Source organism: Neovison vison, chromosome 2, assembly GCF_020171115.1.
Source record: "Neovison vison isolate M4711 chromosome 2, ASM_NN_V1, whole genome shotgun sequence".
NCBI classification, from domain to species: Eukaryota; Metazoa; Chordata; class Mammalia; order Carnivora; family Mustelidae; genus Neogale; species Neogale vison.
Window position 1 is genome coordinate 86,219,283 of NC_058092.1, and position 16,532 is coordinate 86,235,814.

At 38.7% G+C, this 16,532-nt stretch overlaps 1 protein-coding gene across 4 annotated transcripts in view; it reads left to right on the forward strand.

The window, feature by feature from the left end:
- Positions 1-16,532, forward strand: part of CDC14A (cell division cycle 14A) — a 172,629-nt gene that overhangs the window by 131,123 nt on the left and 24,974 nt on the right. For all 4 annotated transcript variants that reach the window (XM_044238766.1, XM_044238769.1, XM_044238767.1 and 1 more), the window contains exons 11-12: positions 4,678-4,837; positions 15,375-15,490. In XM_044238766.1, the coding sequence (XP_044094701.1) occupies positions 4,678-4,837; positions 15,375-15,490 (276 nt within the window). The remainder of the gene's footprint in view (positions 1-4,677; positions 4,838-15,374; positions 15,491-16,532) is intronic.

Genomic DNA, 16,532 nt, shown 5'->3' on the forward strand with positions numbered 1-16,532 from the left:
ATCATGGGGCTCCATCTTGTGACCCCAAGATCATGACCTCAGCCGAAATCAAGAGTAAGACGCTTAACCGACTGAGCCACCCAGGCGCCCCTTGAGATTTTTAAAAAGAAGGCTGTACTTCACTTGTAATGAAGCCAAGTTAATTATTTTCTTAGGTCTCAGGCCTGACTAACCCAGGGCCAGGACTCGGCCAAAAACTCTTGACCCCCAACACTGGCTACTTCTCTCCAAAGGCTCTGTTTAAATCAAGACAGATCTCTTCCTGTTATTTCAAAGCCCATGCTCTTTTGGCAGAGGGTTGGTAATCTCATGCTGTTTTAGAAAATCCACGATGTTACCTGTGGATTTACTTTGTGCTGGTGTGTTAACTTTGTAGGATTTGATTTTTAAATGCTAAATACTTAAAAATACATGTTCTCCTTCTTGTGTTTGAGATGAGGCTTTTAAGGAGTAACCGACACCATAATAAAAGCCAGCGCAGTTCCCTTGTCAATAAAAAAGGGATTTGCGTGAAGTGCTGCTTTTTCATAAGCAGCACTGCATAGAGCATCACTTAGCAACACACAAATCAGCTTTGACACCTAATTCATCTTTAATATTCAGGTTCAAATCAAGTCTTTCCCGTGGTGGGACAGATGGAGTCTTTGAAACCAAGCAAGCGAAAGGTGTCACTTTGTAATTTCCATCTTTAGGTTGGCAGCAGCATCAGAATCTTCATTTTGGAATTGGAATTTTTTCAATTTCCAGATCTACATGCTTCAGTGTGCTGTGCAGGGTCCGGCATGGACATGTTGCTGCTTGCTTCTGTCATAACCTCTGTTTCGGCCAAATCAAACGGCCCGTTTTCCCAAACATACTGTGTACTTTGCTATCACTATTTCTTCAAGCCCGTGTTGTTTCTTTGCTTTGGGAAAATTCTTTGGTGGCTAAGTTCTGCTCATCTTTCTAGCTACTTTTGAATTCTCAGGGACCTTGTCTCTGCTTCTTTAAGACTAAGACCTTGTCTCTGCTTCTTTAAGATTAAGCTAAGGGCAAATCTTGGTCATAGGTGTTAATACTGGATTTCAGTTGTTTGCTTTCTTTATATGTAACTGGAACTTTTGAGGGCCAGGATTTCTGTCATTTATCTGTATATCCCTATCCTTTCTGTATGTTTCATTTATCTGAATTTCTCACTGTCTGTGGCAGAGCTGAGTATTCTCTCCCTGTGAAACAGTAGTTCTTTATTACTGAGTCTTTTGACCAGAGGCTCAACATACTCATTTATGAATTTAAAAGTTATCTTTTGAATTGTTCATAGTGTGTCAAGTATTATGCTGTATGTTTACTTCTATTTTGGAAGGATGTAAGAATCAACCAACAGATAAAGAGTTATACTAGATGTAGCATTAAGTGGAAAAAATCTGGAGGAAACAAAAAAATTAAAGCAAGCATTTCTGAAAATGCAAGGTAGTAGGGAGGCTATACCATGGTTTTATGAAGTTTTTCACAAAGGAAGCAAAACTTAAAATGGTTTTTGAATATGGATTTTTACAGTTGGTACAGAAAAATTGAAAGTGACTCAGTGATTGGGGTAACCCCATCAATTTCTATATCTTAAGCTGAGAAAATATTCCTCAGTGGTTTGCTTCCAAAAAAGTACCTTCTGTCATAAGAGAAGGCAGATACCATCATACTCCTTCATGAACTGGTATGTGTAGATTTCTGGAGTTTTTATTTTATTCATATCTTTAAAATTTCATTGGCTTTTGTTTTAAAATTTAATCCATTTTAAAACATGCTGGAAATTTATTTATTTTAAAATATTTTATTTATTTATTTGACAGAGAGAGAGAGATAGTGAGAGAGGGAACACAGCAGGAGGAGCAGCAGAGGGAGAGGGAGAAGCAGGCTTCCAGCTGAACAGGGAGCCTGACACAGGGCTCAGTCCCAGGACCCTGAGAGCATGACCTTGAGCTGAAGGCAGACACGTAACGACTGAGCCACCCGGGTGCCCCCATGCTAGAAATTTCTTAAGATAATTTAAATGAATTGCAATTTTAGAACAATGCTAGGAATGTTACATTAGTCTTATATGTGGACAGCATATTATATATCTAAAGCTTCTATACTGTCTGTCTCAGGAATAAGATTAAAAGTGTTCCCTTTTCCTTTTGTTTGGTCTGGAAAATACTGAAAAGTGAACAAAAATTAAAAGAAAAAAAATCTCTTATTTGAAAGTGGAGTAGGATATTATATTTATCTTATTTTATTTCTTTTCAGTGTTCCAGCATTCACTGTTTATGCTGCACACCCAGTGCTCCATACAATACATGCCCTCCTTAACATCCACCACCAAGGTCACCCAAACCCCCACCCCTTCCTCTCCAAAACCCTCAGTTTGTTTTTCAGAATCCACAGTCTCTCATGGTTTGTCTCCCCGCTCCAATTTCCCCCAACTCACTTCTTTGCATCTCCCAATGTCTTTCGTGTTATTCCTTATGCTCCACAAATAAGCGAAACCATATGATAATTGACTTTCTCTGCTTGACTTATTTCATTCAGCATAAATCTCTTCCAGTCCTGTCCATGTTGATACAAAAGTTGGGTATTCATCCTTTCTGCTGGAGGCATAATACTCCATTGTATATATGGACCACATCTTCTTTATAGGATATTATACTTTTTAAAAAAGAAAGCTTCCCAACCATCCAGTCCCATCCCACACTGTTAATCTTTGGACACTTAGTAAACTGACTCCTTTCTAAATGTATTTATAAATACTATTGTTAAAACAATGTAGTGATGTGCTGTCTTCTGTCTTTTATGATAGCAACTTTAAAGGTTCCTTTCCATACTAACACTAGCTTTGTTCTGCTTTGATCCATCTATCTATCCATTTATTTATCACTTATTTTTCTTACAAAAGCACATGAGTCTCATTGTTTAAAAAAAACCCAAACAGCGTAGACATGCAGTAGAAAGTAAAAGTTTCCTTTTATTCTTGGGAGTAACTGGTCAATATGTTGCTGTATGTTCTAGATAACTAAACTTTTGGTTAAATTATACTTTTTTTATACAAAAAATGACATCATACCTTCCATTCTGTCACTTAAATTTTTCTTTCATGAATGCTTTATTTCATATCTGCTCTTCTGTTCTTTATTACTACGTGGAGGTCCAGCCCAGGGCTTTTTACTGGCTGTATAATATTTCATAGGGTGGATGAACTCTTAATAAGCTTGTTTATCCATTCTGTATTTCCAGTTTTTTCTTTTTATTACAAATAACACTGCACTAAGCATTTTTGTATCTTGTATACAAGGATGTAGCTCTAGGGTGATACCTGCGTGGATATGCTTGGTTGGAGGCATTGCACATGTAAAATTTTGCTGTATAACTTAAAACTTAAACTTTTCTTAAAGACTTTCAGCAGTATTTAATCATAAACAAAAATTCTGGTTTGTGAGTAAACTCTTTTAAAAAGGAACGGTGGATTCCTTTCTTGAGGGTCCAGTGAGAGTACAGTTCAGGGAAGATATTTTGTCATGGTTTTTCTCCTCATATTTTAGCCTGAATGTTATTTGGAAACTTTGAGAGAAAATACTCCTTAGTCTTTCTATTGCCTCAGAAAATAAATCTACATTCTAATTGGTAGCATCTCCTTGATAATGCTATTATTTCCCTGGATGTTGATATTCCTTATGATGAGTCATAAGTTTAGCTTAATTCTCTTTTGTCCAGTATGACGTAGAATAGAATGAAAACTATCTAATGGGCAGTTTATCTTAAAAGAAATGGAGGAAGGTGACTCTAACAATAAAAAATTTAAACCTAGACTATCATTTTTGTTTACATATCTTAAGTTCTTTTCCTATAACCTTGAAAACAGTTAAAATTGTACCTTATTTTATATAAGAAAACTTACCGATGATGCATGCACATTTTCTGATTCTTCAAGGATAATCTAATTGATGCTCTATACCTTGCTTTTGGGTGGTAAGAGTGGGTTTCTAGGGGCACCTGGGTGGCTCAGTGGGTTAAACCTCTGCCTTTGACTCAGGTCATGATCTCTGGTTCTGGGATCGAGCCTCAGCAGGGAGCCTGCTTCCCTCTCTCTCTGCCTGCCTCTCTGCCTACTTGTGATCTCTCTCTCTGTCAAATAAATAAATAAAATCTTAAAAAAGAAAAAGAGTGGGTTTCAAAAATTGTGTGTTTTTCATGCTGCCACACACAATTAAGGATTTTGTAGTCTTTCAGGTACTCTCTGATTCCAGTTTCTTCACCTTCATCCTTGAGTCCAGTTCACTCCAGCTGTTTTTATAGACATATCAAATTGCCATTTGAGAAGTATCTTACAGATTTCAGATTCATGTGTAAAAGGCAAATGGGCTCACAGTCTTTTCTCGTTGTTGTAAGCATCTAAAAACCTCAATAGGCAACTCATGTATGGTTATGTAGACATATATTGGAAGATAAGTATTTGTTTCATATAGCACTTTAATTTATTTAATTTAATTCATATAACTTAATTCTGACTTTCAGAAAATGACTTTTTTAAAAAATCTCAGATTTCATAATCTTTCTAGTCTGACTTGTAAAGGTTTATCTGCTAATCTTTTTATTTCTAAGATATTACCCTAATGAGATGATAGTAATTTATTTTACAGAGTATTTTGTTTTCTCTCCTTTTTCCAGAAAACAGGCATCGTTATGGGTCCAAGGAGACATTTTCCGATCCAAGCTGAAAAATAGACCATCCAGTGAAGGAAATATTAATAAAATTCTTTCTAGCTTGGATGATATGTCTATAGGTGGAAACTTATCTAAAATACAAAACGTGGACAGATTTGGAGAGGTGAGTTTTCCTCAGGAAGATTTTCGTGCCTCCTTAGGACTAAAGTTCTGTATTTCTTTGTTTCCCAGCTGAACATATATCACATAGCAATACCGCTTTCCTGAAATGCTCAGAGTACCAATATTTTTAGGTGTAGAGTCATCTACCTATAAAACAAGAATCCAGAGCAAAGAAAGCAATTATCCTTAGAAATAAAAAAGCTGTAACTTAAGGAGCACAATTATAAAGGAGGCCATTCTGGTTTGGAGACTATGTACAAAAAGGAGACAGGATAATAAATTTTCTATTTGAAGATGGAAGTGGATATAAAGAAGAAGAATTAATGTGGCAATTGAAGACACAGCATATGCCACAAGTGATTTTTTGAAAGTCTCCAATTCATATTGATTTCTAAAATCCAGAGTTGCAAATATCATTAGGAGCAATTTTTGTGTGTGTGTGTGGCTCTATTATAAACAAACCATTTTAAACAGCTGACATCTGTGGTCCCATTTAATCTTTACAACTAGCTGGTAATAGGTAAAATCAGCAATATTACCTAGGCAATATGATCTCTATAGCAAGGAAACTGAATGTCAGAAGTTCTAACTTTGGTGCTTCCAATCCACATCTGTCTGATTCAGAGTCTGTGTTTTTTCTGTTATACCCTGCTACCTAAAAATGGAAGTGACTTATAACAGGTAGGATCATGGGCATTTTTGGAGCTGGAAGCAACATTGAAATCATTTGTCCTACTTCCCCTTGTGTGTGGATCCAAAGCCAGGGGTCCCACCAAATCCCATAACTTGCTTAAGGTCATGGAGTTCTTTAGTAGTGAGACCACCTTGAGACTGGGAATCTCCCTCCTGGTTTAGCTCTTTCTACCACAGGATGAAACTAAGCACTTGGTTTATAGTTGTATTTTTATATCCCTGAGGGAGCAAAAAGAGCTGTTGAAAATATTTAAGCAGTGGGGCATCTGGGTAGCTCAGTTGATTAAGTGTCCAACTCTTGGTTTCAACTCAAGTCATGATCTAGGGGTCATGGGATCAAGCCCCATGTCAGGCTCCCTGCTCAGTGGGGAGTCTGCTTGAGATTCTCTTCCTCTCCCTCTGCATCTCCCCCAATTCAAATAAACAAATCTTAAAAAAATATTCAGGCAGCAAGTGTGGATTTGCATTCTGTTAGACGGTGACCTGTTGGGCCTGGACAAGGGTCTTGAGCAAAAGCTGTGGTTCAAGTTTGGCCCTCAGGGAACCCAAAATGGAAGGATGCATCTTAGCTGCTTTAGGTCAACAAGTGACATGCCAAACAGGTTTCTTTCACCAAGAAAGATAACCCAGAGTGCTTGGCAATAGGGAGAGTAGGCTTCCTTCAAGGACACAGGATGGAGACTGCCAGAAGAACCAATTTTTCAACCCTGTGGTCTCTAGTCCAGGACAGCCACTGAAGAAGTGGCTAAGTTTACTTGTGTTGAATCATCTGTCCTGACAAAATGTAAATCTTAGCCAAGGTCATGTTGATGTTCAGAGCCCTTGTTGACTTTTTCTTGTCTCTGTGTTGTAGTCTGGCCTATTCAAAGCAAACAAAAGGATCGGAACTGACATTTTAATGTGAAAATATAGCTAAGCAAGAATGCTTCCCTTGCTCTGGTCAGCATTTCCTTCTTAGGTTTGTTCAAGTAAACAGTGCTTTGAATTATGACCTCTGAAAAGATACACATACAATCTATCCATCCATCTGGGAAACATATTTATCTTATAGGAATATAATGTTTTCTATATCATAATCCCCATTAAACTAACATCTAATAGTTAGAACATTTTGTTCTCATGCTTTTTTAGATCTCAATTTGTTGAATTTAAGACTAACATTTATTTATCACTGAAGAATGAAATATGAAATTTAAAGTAAGTCAGTTTTAAATATGAGCATGTGTTCAGATATTGGGCTGTTTCTCTTCCCCTTTCTTATTCCTTGCAACCCCAGATTAATTACTTTAGCTCTAGCCATTCAGAAGTGGTATGATTTTTGAAATTAGAGCACAGAAATACAGGAATCCAGAAATACCACAGAACAATGGTGTGGTTAAGATTTCAGACAGTGACATATACATATAAATATGTGAGATGCGTTGCATAAATAACACTTTTAAGCCCTTTTCTTGCCATTCTTATCTGGTGCTGGCTCCAGAACAGCACATGAATATGGGGAATTAGTTTACTCAAAAGTGAATGTAATAGAGGTAGTAACATCTTTGTCATTCTTGTGAATTCCAAATGGGAAAAGAAGTTGAGAATACTGCAAGGATTTTAATATTTTCAAGTTCCAGACCAATGTTCAGGATAGAAGCCCGTAGAAATTCTGGGTTTATTAGTTTGTACATAAAGTGCAAAAAGGTGCTATTCTTCTAGAGGTTGCTCCCCCTCCCCTTTTTATAAGTAATGTCAAATTGAAAATGAGATACTAAATTATTTTTCTGTTTCCCAGGCCTATAGGGATTTTCCTGGGATTGGTTGTTAGGAAGCTCTGTAATTACCTGATTGAGAAGGTTTGACTATGTAGTTTTTCAGTGCCCAAGAAGTGGGCAAATAGACAAAAAGGATCAACCAGAAGGATTCAGGCCACGGGAATGGGCGAGGCTGTAGCTGTAATGAATTCTCTTTGCCTACTTAGAGTTATGAAAAATCTTTTAAAAATAGAGGCTTTACCTTGATTGAATCTGGTCTTCAGTGCTGGGCTAGACACTATGAAATACACCCAACCCATCCTATGGGGATGGGTTAGACTCTAGGTTAGGCTCCCTGCTCGGTGCTCCTGCCTTGCACTGTATTTTTCCTCCACGGTCCTTACATCTCCTCCCTGGCCTGGTGATACTCATTTTGTGAAGATTGAGGCTTCTGTCTGCCCACAGGGCCTTCGTAAATGGTGCTTGAAAGAATGAAGAAGGCTTATGGTTTCATCAAAAACAAATAAGAAAACAGACATGAAATTGATAATAATCCAAGCTATCCAAAGGTAGTCTGTGTGCAAATACAACATAGTACCAGCAATAAGTGCTCACTTAGACATGCCAGGGCCCGCGGGCCCATCATACATCAGGGTTATTAAAAAATGGTTTTAAGAAGATGGAATTTAAAACACTTTATTTAAGGGATCAGTACTTAAGGAGTTAAGTGAGGAGCTTAGAATGTAACAACCACCTAAATAGTACCTACTATGTGCCAGGCACTGTTCTAGGCACTTCACGTGGATTAATTCTTTTTTTCTTCTTTTAAGATTTTATTCATTCATTTGAGAGAGAGAGAGAGGATGAGCTGGGAGAAGGGGATTGGGAGGAGCAGAGGGAAAGGGAGGCGCAGACTTCCTGATGACCAGGGAGCCTGACACGGCGCTCCATCCCAGGACCCTGAGATGATGACCTGAGCTGAAGACAGACGCTTAACCTGACTGAGCTACCCAGGCATCCCCTACATGGGTTAACTCTTAATTCTTATAACAGCTATCGGAAATAGGCATTGTTACTAGGCCCCCTTTAACAGATGGCATGACTGAGGTAGAGAAAGTCAAACGGTCTCTCCAAGATCCCAGAGTACACAGCAGAGCTCTCAGTTAGACGTAGGTGCTCTGGCTTCAGTGTCTCCTCTCAGTCACCCACCTGAGGCCCCTCTCCGTACCCTGCTGCCTCTCTATGCAGTCCCAAGTGTAGCTTTAGTGTATTACATCAGTCAGTTTGGACAGAACTTTAGCCAGTCTGTCGCAGTAGATTTCTCCTGGAATTGTGATTATTGTTAACTTTTCCTTCCCCGGGGTGATAATCCAATAGCAGCGCACCAATCAATCAAATGCTCTTGACGTAGAGATATTAATTAGGTACAAGTGCGGCCCCTTCCGTCAAGATCACATAAATTGACAGGTAAATAAAAATATCATGTTTTAGTTAATTATTTAATTAACTAATGTTTAAAGATCTTGCTTTTAAGCAATCTCTACACCCAGCATGGAATTCAAACCCACAACCCTGAGATCAAGAGTCTTGCACTCCACTGACTGAACCAGCTGGGTGCTCCAAGAATATAGCATTTTAATCATGTCACGGAGATACTGTGATTTATAAAATCCTTTGCTCTTTTATACCAAATGCCCATGTATAGAGTGTATCTTAGAAAAAGAAAATCCATGAAGTAAAAAATTAACTCTCTAAGGCTCTTCTTTCAAGCACTGTTCTTTCCACTCTTGGGACCACTATGGCATTCCAGTTCCATTCTGAATGCCACTGGGATTCGGGAGAGGTTCTAGGACAGGAGAGTGACAGTACAACAGAGAGCCAGAGTTTGGGCAGACTTCCCTGGCTGTGAAGGAAAGAGGTGCTGGGGTCTGTGTGGCCGGGGGTGGGAGACCAGGAAGTTGGTGAAGGGGGAGTGGTCCCAGGGGATAAAGGTCTCAACAGTGGCAGCCAAGGAAGGAGAGAAGACAGACTCTGATAAATCCAAACTTTACATGATCAGAAGCAGCTTGTTATGAGATGATATCTTTGCCTTTCCTCAGCTTTCACATCTCACAGTTTCAGCATCTGAGAGCTGAAAGAATTTTGGAGATGACCCAGCCACCTTTCCCAGCCAAATCACTTAAACCTACTAAAAATCCATTATCATCTTTCTCTTCCAATCCTTTCACTTCTATTTTTACTCATTTCTATTTCAAACTCTCTTTTAATGTCATTTTTCTATTATAACTCTTCCGTCTTTTTTCCCTAGTGTGCTATATTTTGTCTAATAGATTTTTTTCTTAATGGCACACACCACTGCCTCCCCAGTGACTTACTCTGTCACCATCGGATTAATGCGTTGGTCAGTCATTACTTTATCCTACTGAAACCTATGCACACATTTTATTTTCTTTTTCATCTTGTCTATATTTAGAGAACAACCGATGGCATAAAATAAATCTAGTTTGCAACTATTATTTGTTCTTTAGCTAGACCATCATCTGTAAATAAGTACATCTTTTGAAATGGTCTTTCTTTATGTATTTTAGTTTGCTCTCATTTTCCTGCCTTTATGTAGGGCAGGCTGGTATCTGAAAGAAAGAGCTGGTACTTAGACCCTCCAGAGGGCAGTGGTGAGTCTGACAACAGACCTACCTCTTTGGGGAGCAAAAATATGAGGGTCTTCCCTGGACTAGGCTTTCTGAGTTTGTTCTACCAGCAACCATGTGACTTTGTTTCTTTTCAGCAGATTTTAGGGGATTCAAGCCGCTCAGGGCCAGAGAGGATATGCACGGGGACTCTGCTGGGAGAGGGGCTGGAGCACAAAGGAAGCCTAGGCTAGGTTCCCTGCATTCACCAGTTGTGACTATTTATCAGTTATTTTAAGGAATAAATTTGGTAGAAAGAATGAGACCTCCCAGCACCTGTTGAGAAGCCTTCAAATGGCCGGCCGCAGGTCTGCCGTTTCTTGGGATTGATTCATGCCCTCATGAGAAAAGGAACTGTGTTTCCTAATATTTTTTCCCTTCACAGGTGTTTGTGTTCTAGGTGCCCTGATAAATACAGAGCTTATTTCTATTCATGTCTATGTCATACTCAGGATTCCAGAAGGCCAGTGTCCTTTTTCTTACGGTTCTCTCGTTTCTTAATTCTGTCATTTAATTTAAATGTATTTTGAATAACATTGTAAAACTTTTTGTCAAGATTTTGAAGGCCGTTAATCCCCTACTGAGAATTTTATGGCTTATATGGTCTGTACCTCTTAGTCCTAAAAATGCCTGAAGCTTCATACAAAAGCCACAGAAATAAAATAAAGGATGATACACTGAGATTAAAAAAATTACATGATTCCCCCCCTTCATTATTCCCTTCTTCCTCCTAATGTCCTCCGTGCTATGCTTACGTTCCCCAAATAAGTGAAACCATATGATAATTGTCTTTTTCTGGTGACTAACATAACATAATAAAAAAAGATGACATGATATATATTTTAGTAGATTTCTTTAGACCAGTATTGCATGTCTGGATCTTTTCCCCTCCCCCTTCCATTCCCAGGTCCTGATTTAAGCATTCTCACACCTAATCCAGTCTGTCACCTGTCACCAGACCTCTGCAGGAGCCACTAAACTGTTCCCCCCCACAAAGAATTATCTTTCTCCCGTTCATTCTCCTTGCAGTCACCATGTAGAAGAAAATGTCTGCTACATATTCAAATTAGGGTTTTGTGTGTGTGTGTGTTTTAATGTAAAGAATGCTTAAAAATCAGTGTGAAAATGCCACATATACAAATAAAACAAAATGGGAATCCTCATGGTTGGTAAACACTTTCTTTTATTTCTACTTTCCTAGAAATTAAAGAAACACAAATCCAAATGACAAGATCCTGTTTCTGCCTCTCAGGTTGTGTGAGATTAAAGAATGTAGGCAATATTAGCAGGGATTTGGGGAATAAAAACTAAAGATTGCCAGTTGGAGATTGAAATGGAAGACCGTTTGAAGAAGCATGCGGAAGACTGTACAATGCGTTTAGAGGTTCCACTTCTATGAATCCATCTTAAGACAGTGTTTAAAAGCCGTAATATCATAGGACAGTGTTTAAAAGCCATATGTATAGAGGAGGGTGTTTGTTGGCGCTGTTTATAGTGATAAAAGACAGAGAACAGCCTGAACCAAGGGAAAATAAATGAAATTTGGTGTATCTAGACAATGGAATTTTATGGAGCCACAAAGAATAATAATAGAGAGGTTTGGGGGTTTTGGTTTTTTAAATTTATACTGAAATACTTCCAGCAATGTATCTTTCAGGTGAAAAAGTAAGTTATAGGGCAGCATATATGTAACTCAACCTCTTTGTCAGGAAGAAGTATGTTGGGGGATGGTATGTATAACATGGGGGAAAATCTGGAAGACTATATGCCAGAATGCTAATGGGCTTTGCTTTTTGATGGTAAATATGTTGGTGGTTTTAATATTTTTTACACTCTTATCTGCATTTTGTCATACATAACAAGTATCATAGGGAAAAAATAAATATATATATTTATATATTATTTTATATATAAAATAAATATATGTATATTTTTTCCCTATGATACTTGTGTGTTTGTGTATATATATATTTTTTTAATTTTTTTTTTCCCTTTAGAAAATACATGGTTTCCTTCTCCAGAGGTTGAGAGAAGCTGGGACTTAATAAGTAATGTTTTCCTTTTCTTTGAGAGCTAGGGTATTTAAGTAAACTCCTTAAGAGAAGGAGCTTAAGGGGTGCCTGGGTGGCTCAGTGGGTAAAGCCTCTGCCTTCGGCTCAGGTCATGATCTCAGGGTCCTGGGATCGAGTCCTGCATCAGGCTCTCTGCTCAGCGGGGAGTCTGCTTCCTGCTCTCTCTCTGCCTGCCTCTCTGCCTACTTGTGATCTCTGCCTGTCAAATAAATAAATAAAATCTTAAAAAAAAAAAAAAGAGAAGGAGCTTAAGTAGAAAATATATTAAATCTGGCTAGTTAGGGGTGTGGCTCTCTGTTGCAGTGTTTTCATTGTTTTCTACATTGGAAATGTATTATATTTAAAAGATTTTACCTTTCAGATGCATAATGAAGTGGGAGAGAAAATACTTGTAACTTGTAACATAACCACAATGTAAAACATACTATTTTTTTTGTTTAATTCTGTATCTTGTTAAATTAGTATTTATTTTTTCCAAGTAATATGTGATCACACTTTTAGAAGTGTCAAAAATTACTGAATTCTAATAAAAAATATCAGTCCCCTATCCCACCTTTCTATTCTTCTAGACCAACTCCCAAACCCACCCACAGAAGGGGGAACCTCTAAGCAAATGATACCAGCATTTTTGCTACCATATTTCTGCACATCAGTGTCGTGCTTGTAATGCTATTTAAAACAGTTTATTGATTTTGGACATTTTTTGATTGCCTCCTGGTTGTGGTGGATGGGATTTTAGCTTCCCCCTCCCCTGAGATGTTACTCTCACTCCCCTGTGCTTCCCAGTACAGCTACATCATAATTTTGGGTTAAAACTAATAATATGTCATTATTACTATGTAAGAATTGTTCACTCTTGAGGTTGGTAGTCTACTCTGTTTCCTTTGTTGAACCTCTCTTTGTTTTTCCCAGAGTTAATTACCTATTTTTGTGGTGTTTTATATTTATTTATTTATTTTTCATTTACATACAGTTGACACAGTGTTATATGAGTTCAGGTGTGAGTTAATTGCCTTTTTATTTGCAGAGTTTTCTGTGTATTTTTTTTCCCTTGGGAAAAAATAAGGCTACTCCCTCCTCCCCCTAGTTGTGCCAAGAAATTTTAAATTTTTTCAAAATCTTGACACAGCAAAAAAACTTTACCAAGTTCATTCTTTTCCCCAAGAGGCTTCTCCTTTCCAGCCTGGATTGATTGTTCTCTAGCCCTACTCTACGGTTCCAAACTGAGCCCTTCTTTTCATACTCTGCAGTTGGAGTCCTAATTTTCCTGGATTTCCTCCTGTCTTCTTAACTTTTCCCTGACATATATCCTGTAATAGTTTTCTCAGAGAGATTGTGTGGGAGGTCAATTTTTGTGTATTTGTTCTACCTTTATGTCTATTGGGTTGAATTTGGGAATTTCAGGTTGAAGCTCACTTTTCCTTAGAATCTGAAGGTACTGGTGCCTGGGTGGCTCAGTCACTAAGCGTCTGCCTTGGTCTCCCATCATGATCCCAGGGTCCTGGGATCGAACCCTGCATGGGGTAACCTGCTCAGCGGGAAGGCTGCTTCTCCCTCTCCCACTCCCCCTGCTTGTGTTCCCTCTCTCACTGCGTCTCTCTCGGTCTAATAAATTAAATAAAATCTTAAAAAAAAAAAAAAAGAATTTTGAAGGCATTTCAGAGTTAGGAATACAAAGATCCTCCTGGTTGGAAGGACAAAGGAGCTTTCCTGGCTTTCCCACAAAGGTGCTCATTGGACAATGAACCTGACCAATAAGGGTGAGGATCCTGTCAGGTCATTCAAGAACCCAGTTCCATATTCTAAAGACTCCTACTGTGTGCCGGTCCTTCCGTCAGTTACAAGTAACTGGTAATAACACCCATGTTAATGGCTGGATGAAGCTAAGCCCACCTCCTCAGGTGTGCCATCCTGCTAGCAAGCCTAGCCTTCAGGCCTGCCTTATTTCTATTCCTGCAGACTTCTTTGGGTGTAATGGATTCCTCCTCACTGGGGTTGTATGGTCTGAGATAGTATAACCAATTCCTGAAGACTTTGTAGAGGGGCAACTTATGACTTTAAGAGAATCTTGTCTGACTTTAAGCTTCCATGAGCCTGTGACAGTTGAACAGGTGTTCTTTGCCAGCATGACCCTTCCTGTGACCTTGGCCTGCTTCACTCCATACTCATTCTTCAATACTCAGTTAAAGGATCTCCTCCTCTAGGAAGCTTTCTTCATTATTTCTTCTTTCGTTCCAGGTGTGTGCTTTGTATGTCTGTTTTGCTTTTTCAAGCTCCAAGTTAAAGTAGTAAGGTGTGGTCTTTTTCCCCAGGACATGCCTAGAGACCCCAGATGTAGCCATGCAGCCCAGCCTATGTGGCGGGGAGCAAAGAAGTGTTTTGAGTCAGGAATGGCTATCAGAAATGACTAGAATATGACAGGGAAGTTTATTTCTGTATATCTTTCATCAATTAAAAGTTTTAGCTTTAAAGAGGGGAGAGGACTTTATGGCTGCAAGGAATTAGCAAATTCAAGGCATGTGAATTATTCAGGAGAGGAAGTGGGCAAAATAAAATCTTTACTGGTGCAGTGTTAGTGTACTGTTGCATTTGGGGTCAAGAAGTCTGATTTTAAAATCATAGCTGTTATGAAGAGCTTTAGGGAGCTTGGGCAATATTCTATGAGCACCTCCTTTTTTTCATCTTTATGGGCAACAGTGTCCTCCCTGCCCTGAGTTGTAAGAATGAAATGTGAGCTAGCATGTGAAAAGACCTTGTATGGTTCTTCTATTTTAAACCTATAAGACTTATTTCAGCAGGAAACACTTTCCCAATCTAGTAAGCTTTAACTCCTTCTGGAAAGGTCTTGAGTGCTTTTACTGGTGTTAATCGAGCCTAGTAAGTTGTTGTCTAGATATCCTAAATTGTTTTATCTTCCATTTTTGTAAACAAGTTATAACATTTGCAGTGACTGATCCTAGTTGTCTCTGGAAACATATTTGTAATGTATCTATTGAGTCAGCCTGTATCTGAGCTATATTCCAAAGCATGATTTTGTTTCCATGAGAGTCTCTTTGGCTGTGGTCCATTGTAAGAAAGAGCTCCTTTTAAATTCTACCACATTCATACCCATGCTTTGATTTGAAGTTTAACCAGTATATTTCATTGATGAATAGTTGAACGTTCTTTAGTATGTGTGTATATATGTGTGTGTGTGTGTGTGTATACACACACAATGCTGAATTCATAGTGTATTAAAACTATTTAAGATAATCTATATGAAATACATGGTTTATAGGCTATTAAGAAATCTATGTAAAGCAAAATTTTTCATAATAACTTTTCTATGGAACATGCATTTTTTTTTCCAGAATAATTTAGAAGAGGATGAGGATGTGGAAATGAAAAACAGTATAACCCAGGGAGACAAACTACGTGCCTTAAAAAGTCAGAGGCAGCCACGCTCCTCACCATCCTGTGCATTTAGGTAGGATCCATTTTAAACCTTTAAGTTTGTATTGTGCCTCCATTTGTGGATAGAGCATTTACTCTTCTCTTTTGAATATCATTCTGCAAGAGCCATGTTTACCTCTTGTTTTCTGGTTTATTACTGTTTTGTGTAGTTTATTATCCGGTCACTGTTGGGAGCAGCTAAGCTTTAGAAGCTTACAGACCGAGGTTCCTGCAACCTCTCAGCCTCTGGAATCCCACCTTAAACTGCGGTGCCCTCGGGTGTCCCTGGGACTGTGCTCAAAATTCCGTTTGGAATTCCACTCTTCCCCCACGATTGGGTGTCCTGTCTTACAGGTGTGCTGAGACTTTCGTTTTGAATCTAGAGAGGGCAGAAAAGTACTACATGCCAAGCTTTGGTATATCCTTGCTCTTTAGCTTAATGTTCTGTATCTGAGAATTGAATAACCAGTTCTTACCTGTGTCTGTAAAGTTACAACCATCCTGAGTTTGAAGTCTAAACAATTGGTTACGAATCAGAACCAATTGATGGAACCTGACTTGTGATCACACTATCTGGTTCAGATCAGTTAAAAAAGAAAGTCTTCAGGATCAATGTAGGTGCAGAAATCTGCGAATATCTTCTAGGTTCCTTACTGTAACATATGGCGTGGTGACAAGTTCACAAACGATGATAATGGGAAATGGCTACTTTTTAAGTGAGACACAGGCACAGCAAGAGGGGTGTTTTGCCAGCATGATAACGTGTCAAACAGCTTCACAGAGAGTTTCGTTTTCGTGTGTTATCTGGGAGGATTAGAACCCAAGTCGGATTAGGTCTGAACTTTGAGTACTGGTTCCCTGACCTGAGGAAAGGAGGTTTATGCGGCCCAAATTCAAGGTGATCGTTTTCTATAGCAACAGGAGAAGATGGGATAGCAAGGCTGATGCTTAGTAGTACCCGCCAGCTGCCACAGAAAACTAAAGAGACTTGTCGTTCACTGAGCAGCTACTATGGTCAGGAGCCTTGGTAGGTGCTTAGTTTCAATACGAGGATTAACTGAGTTAATACAAAAGGT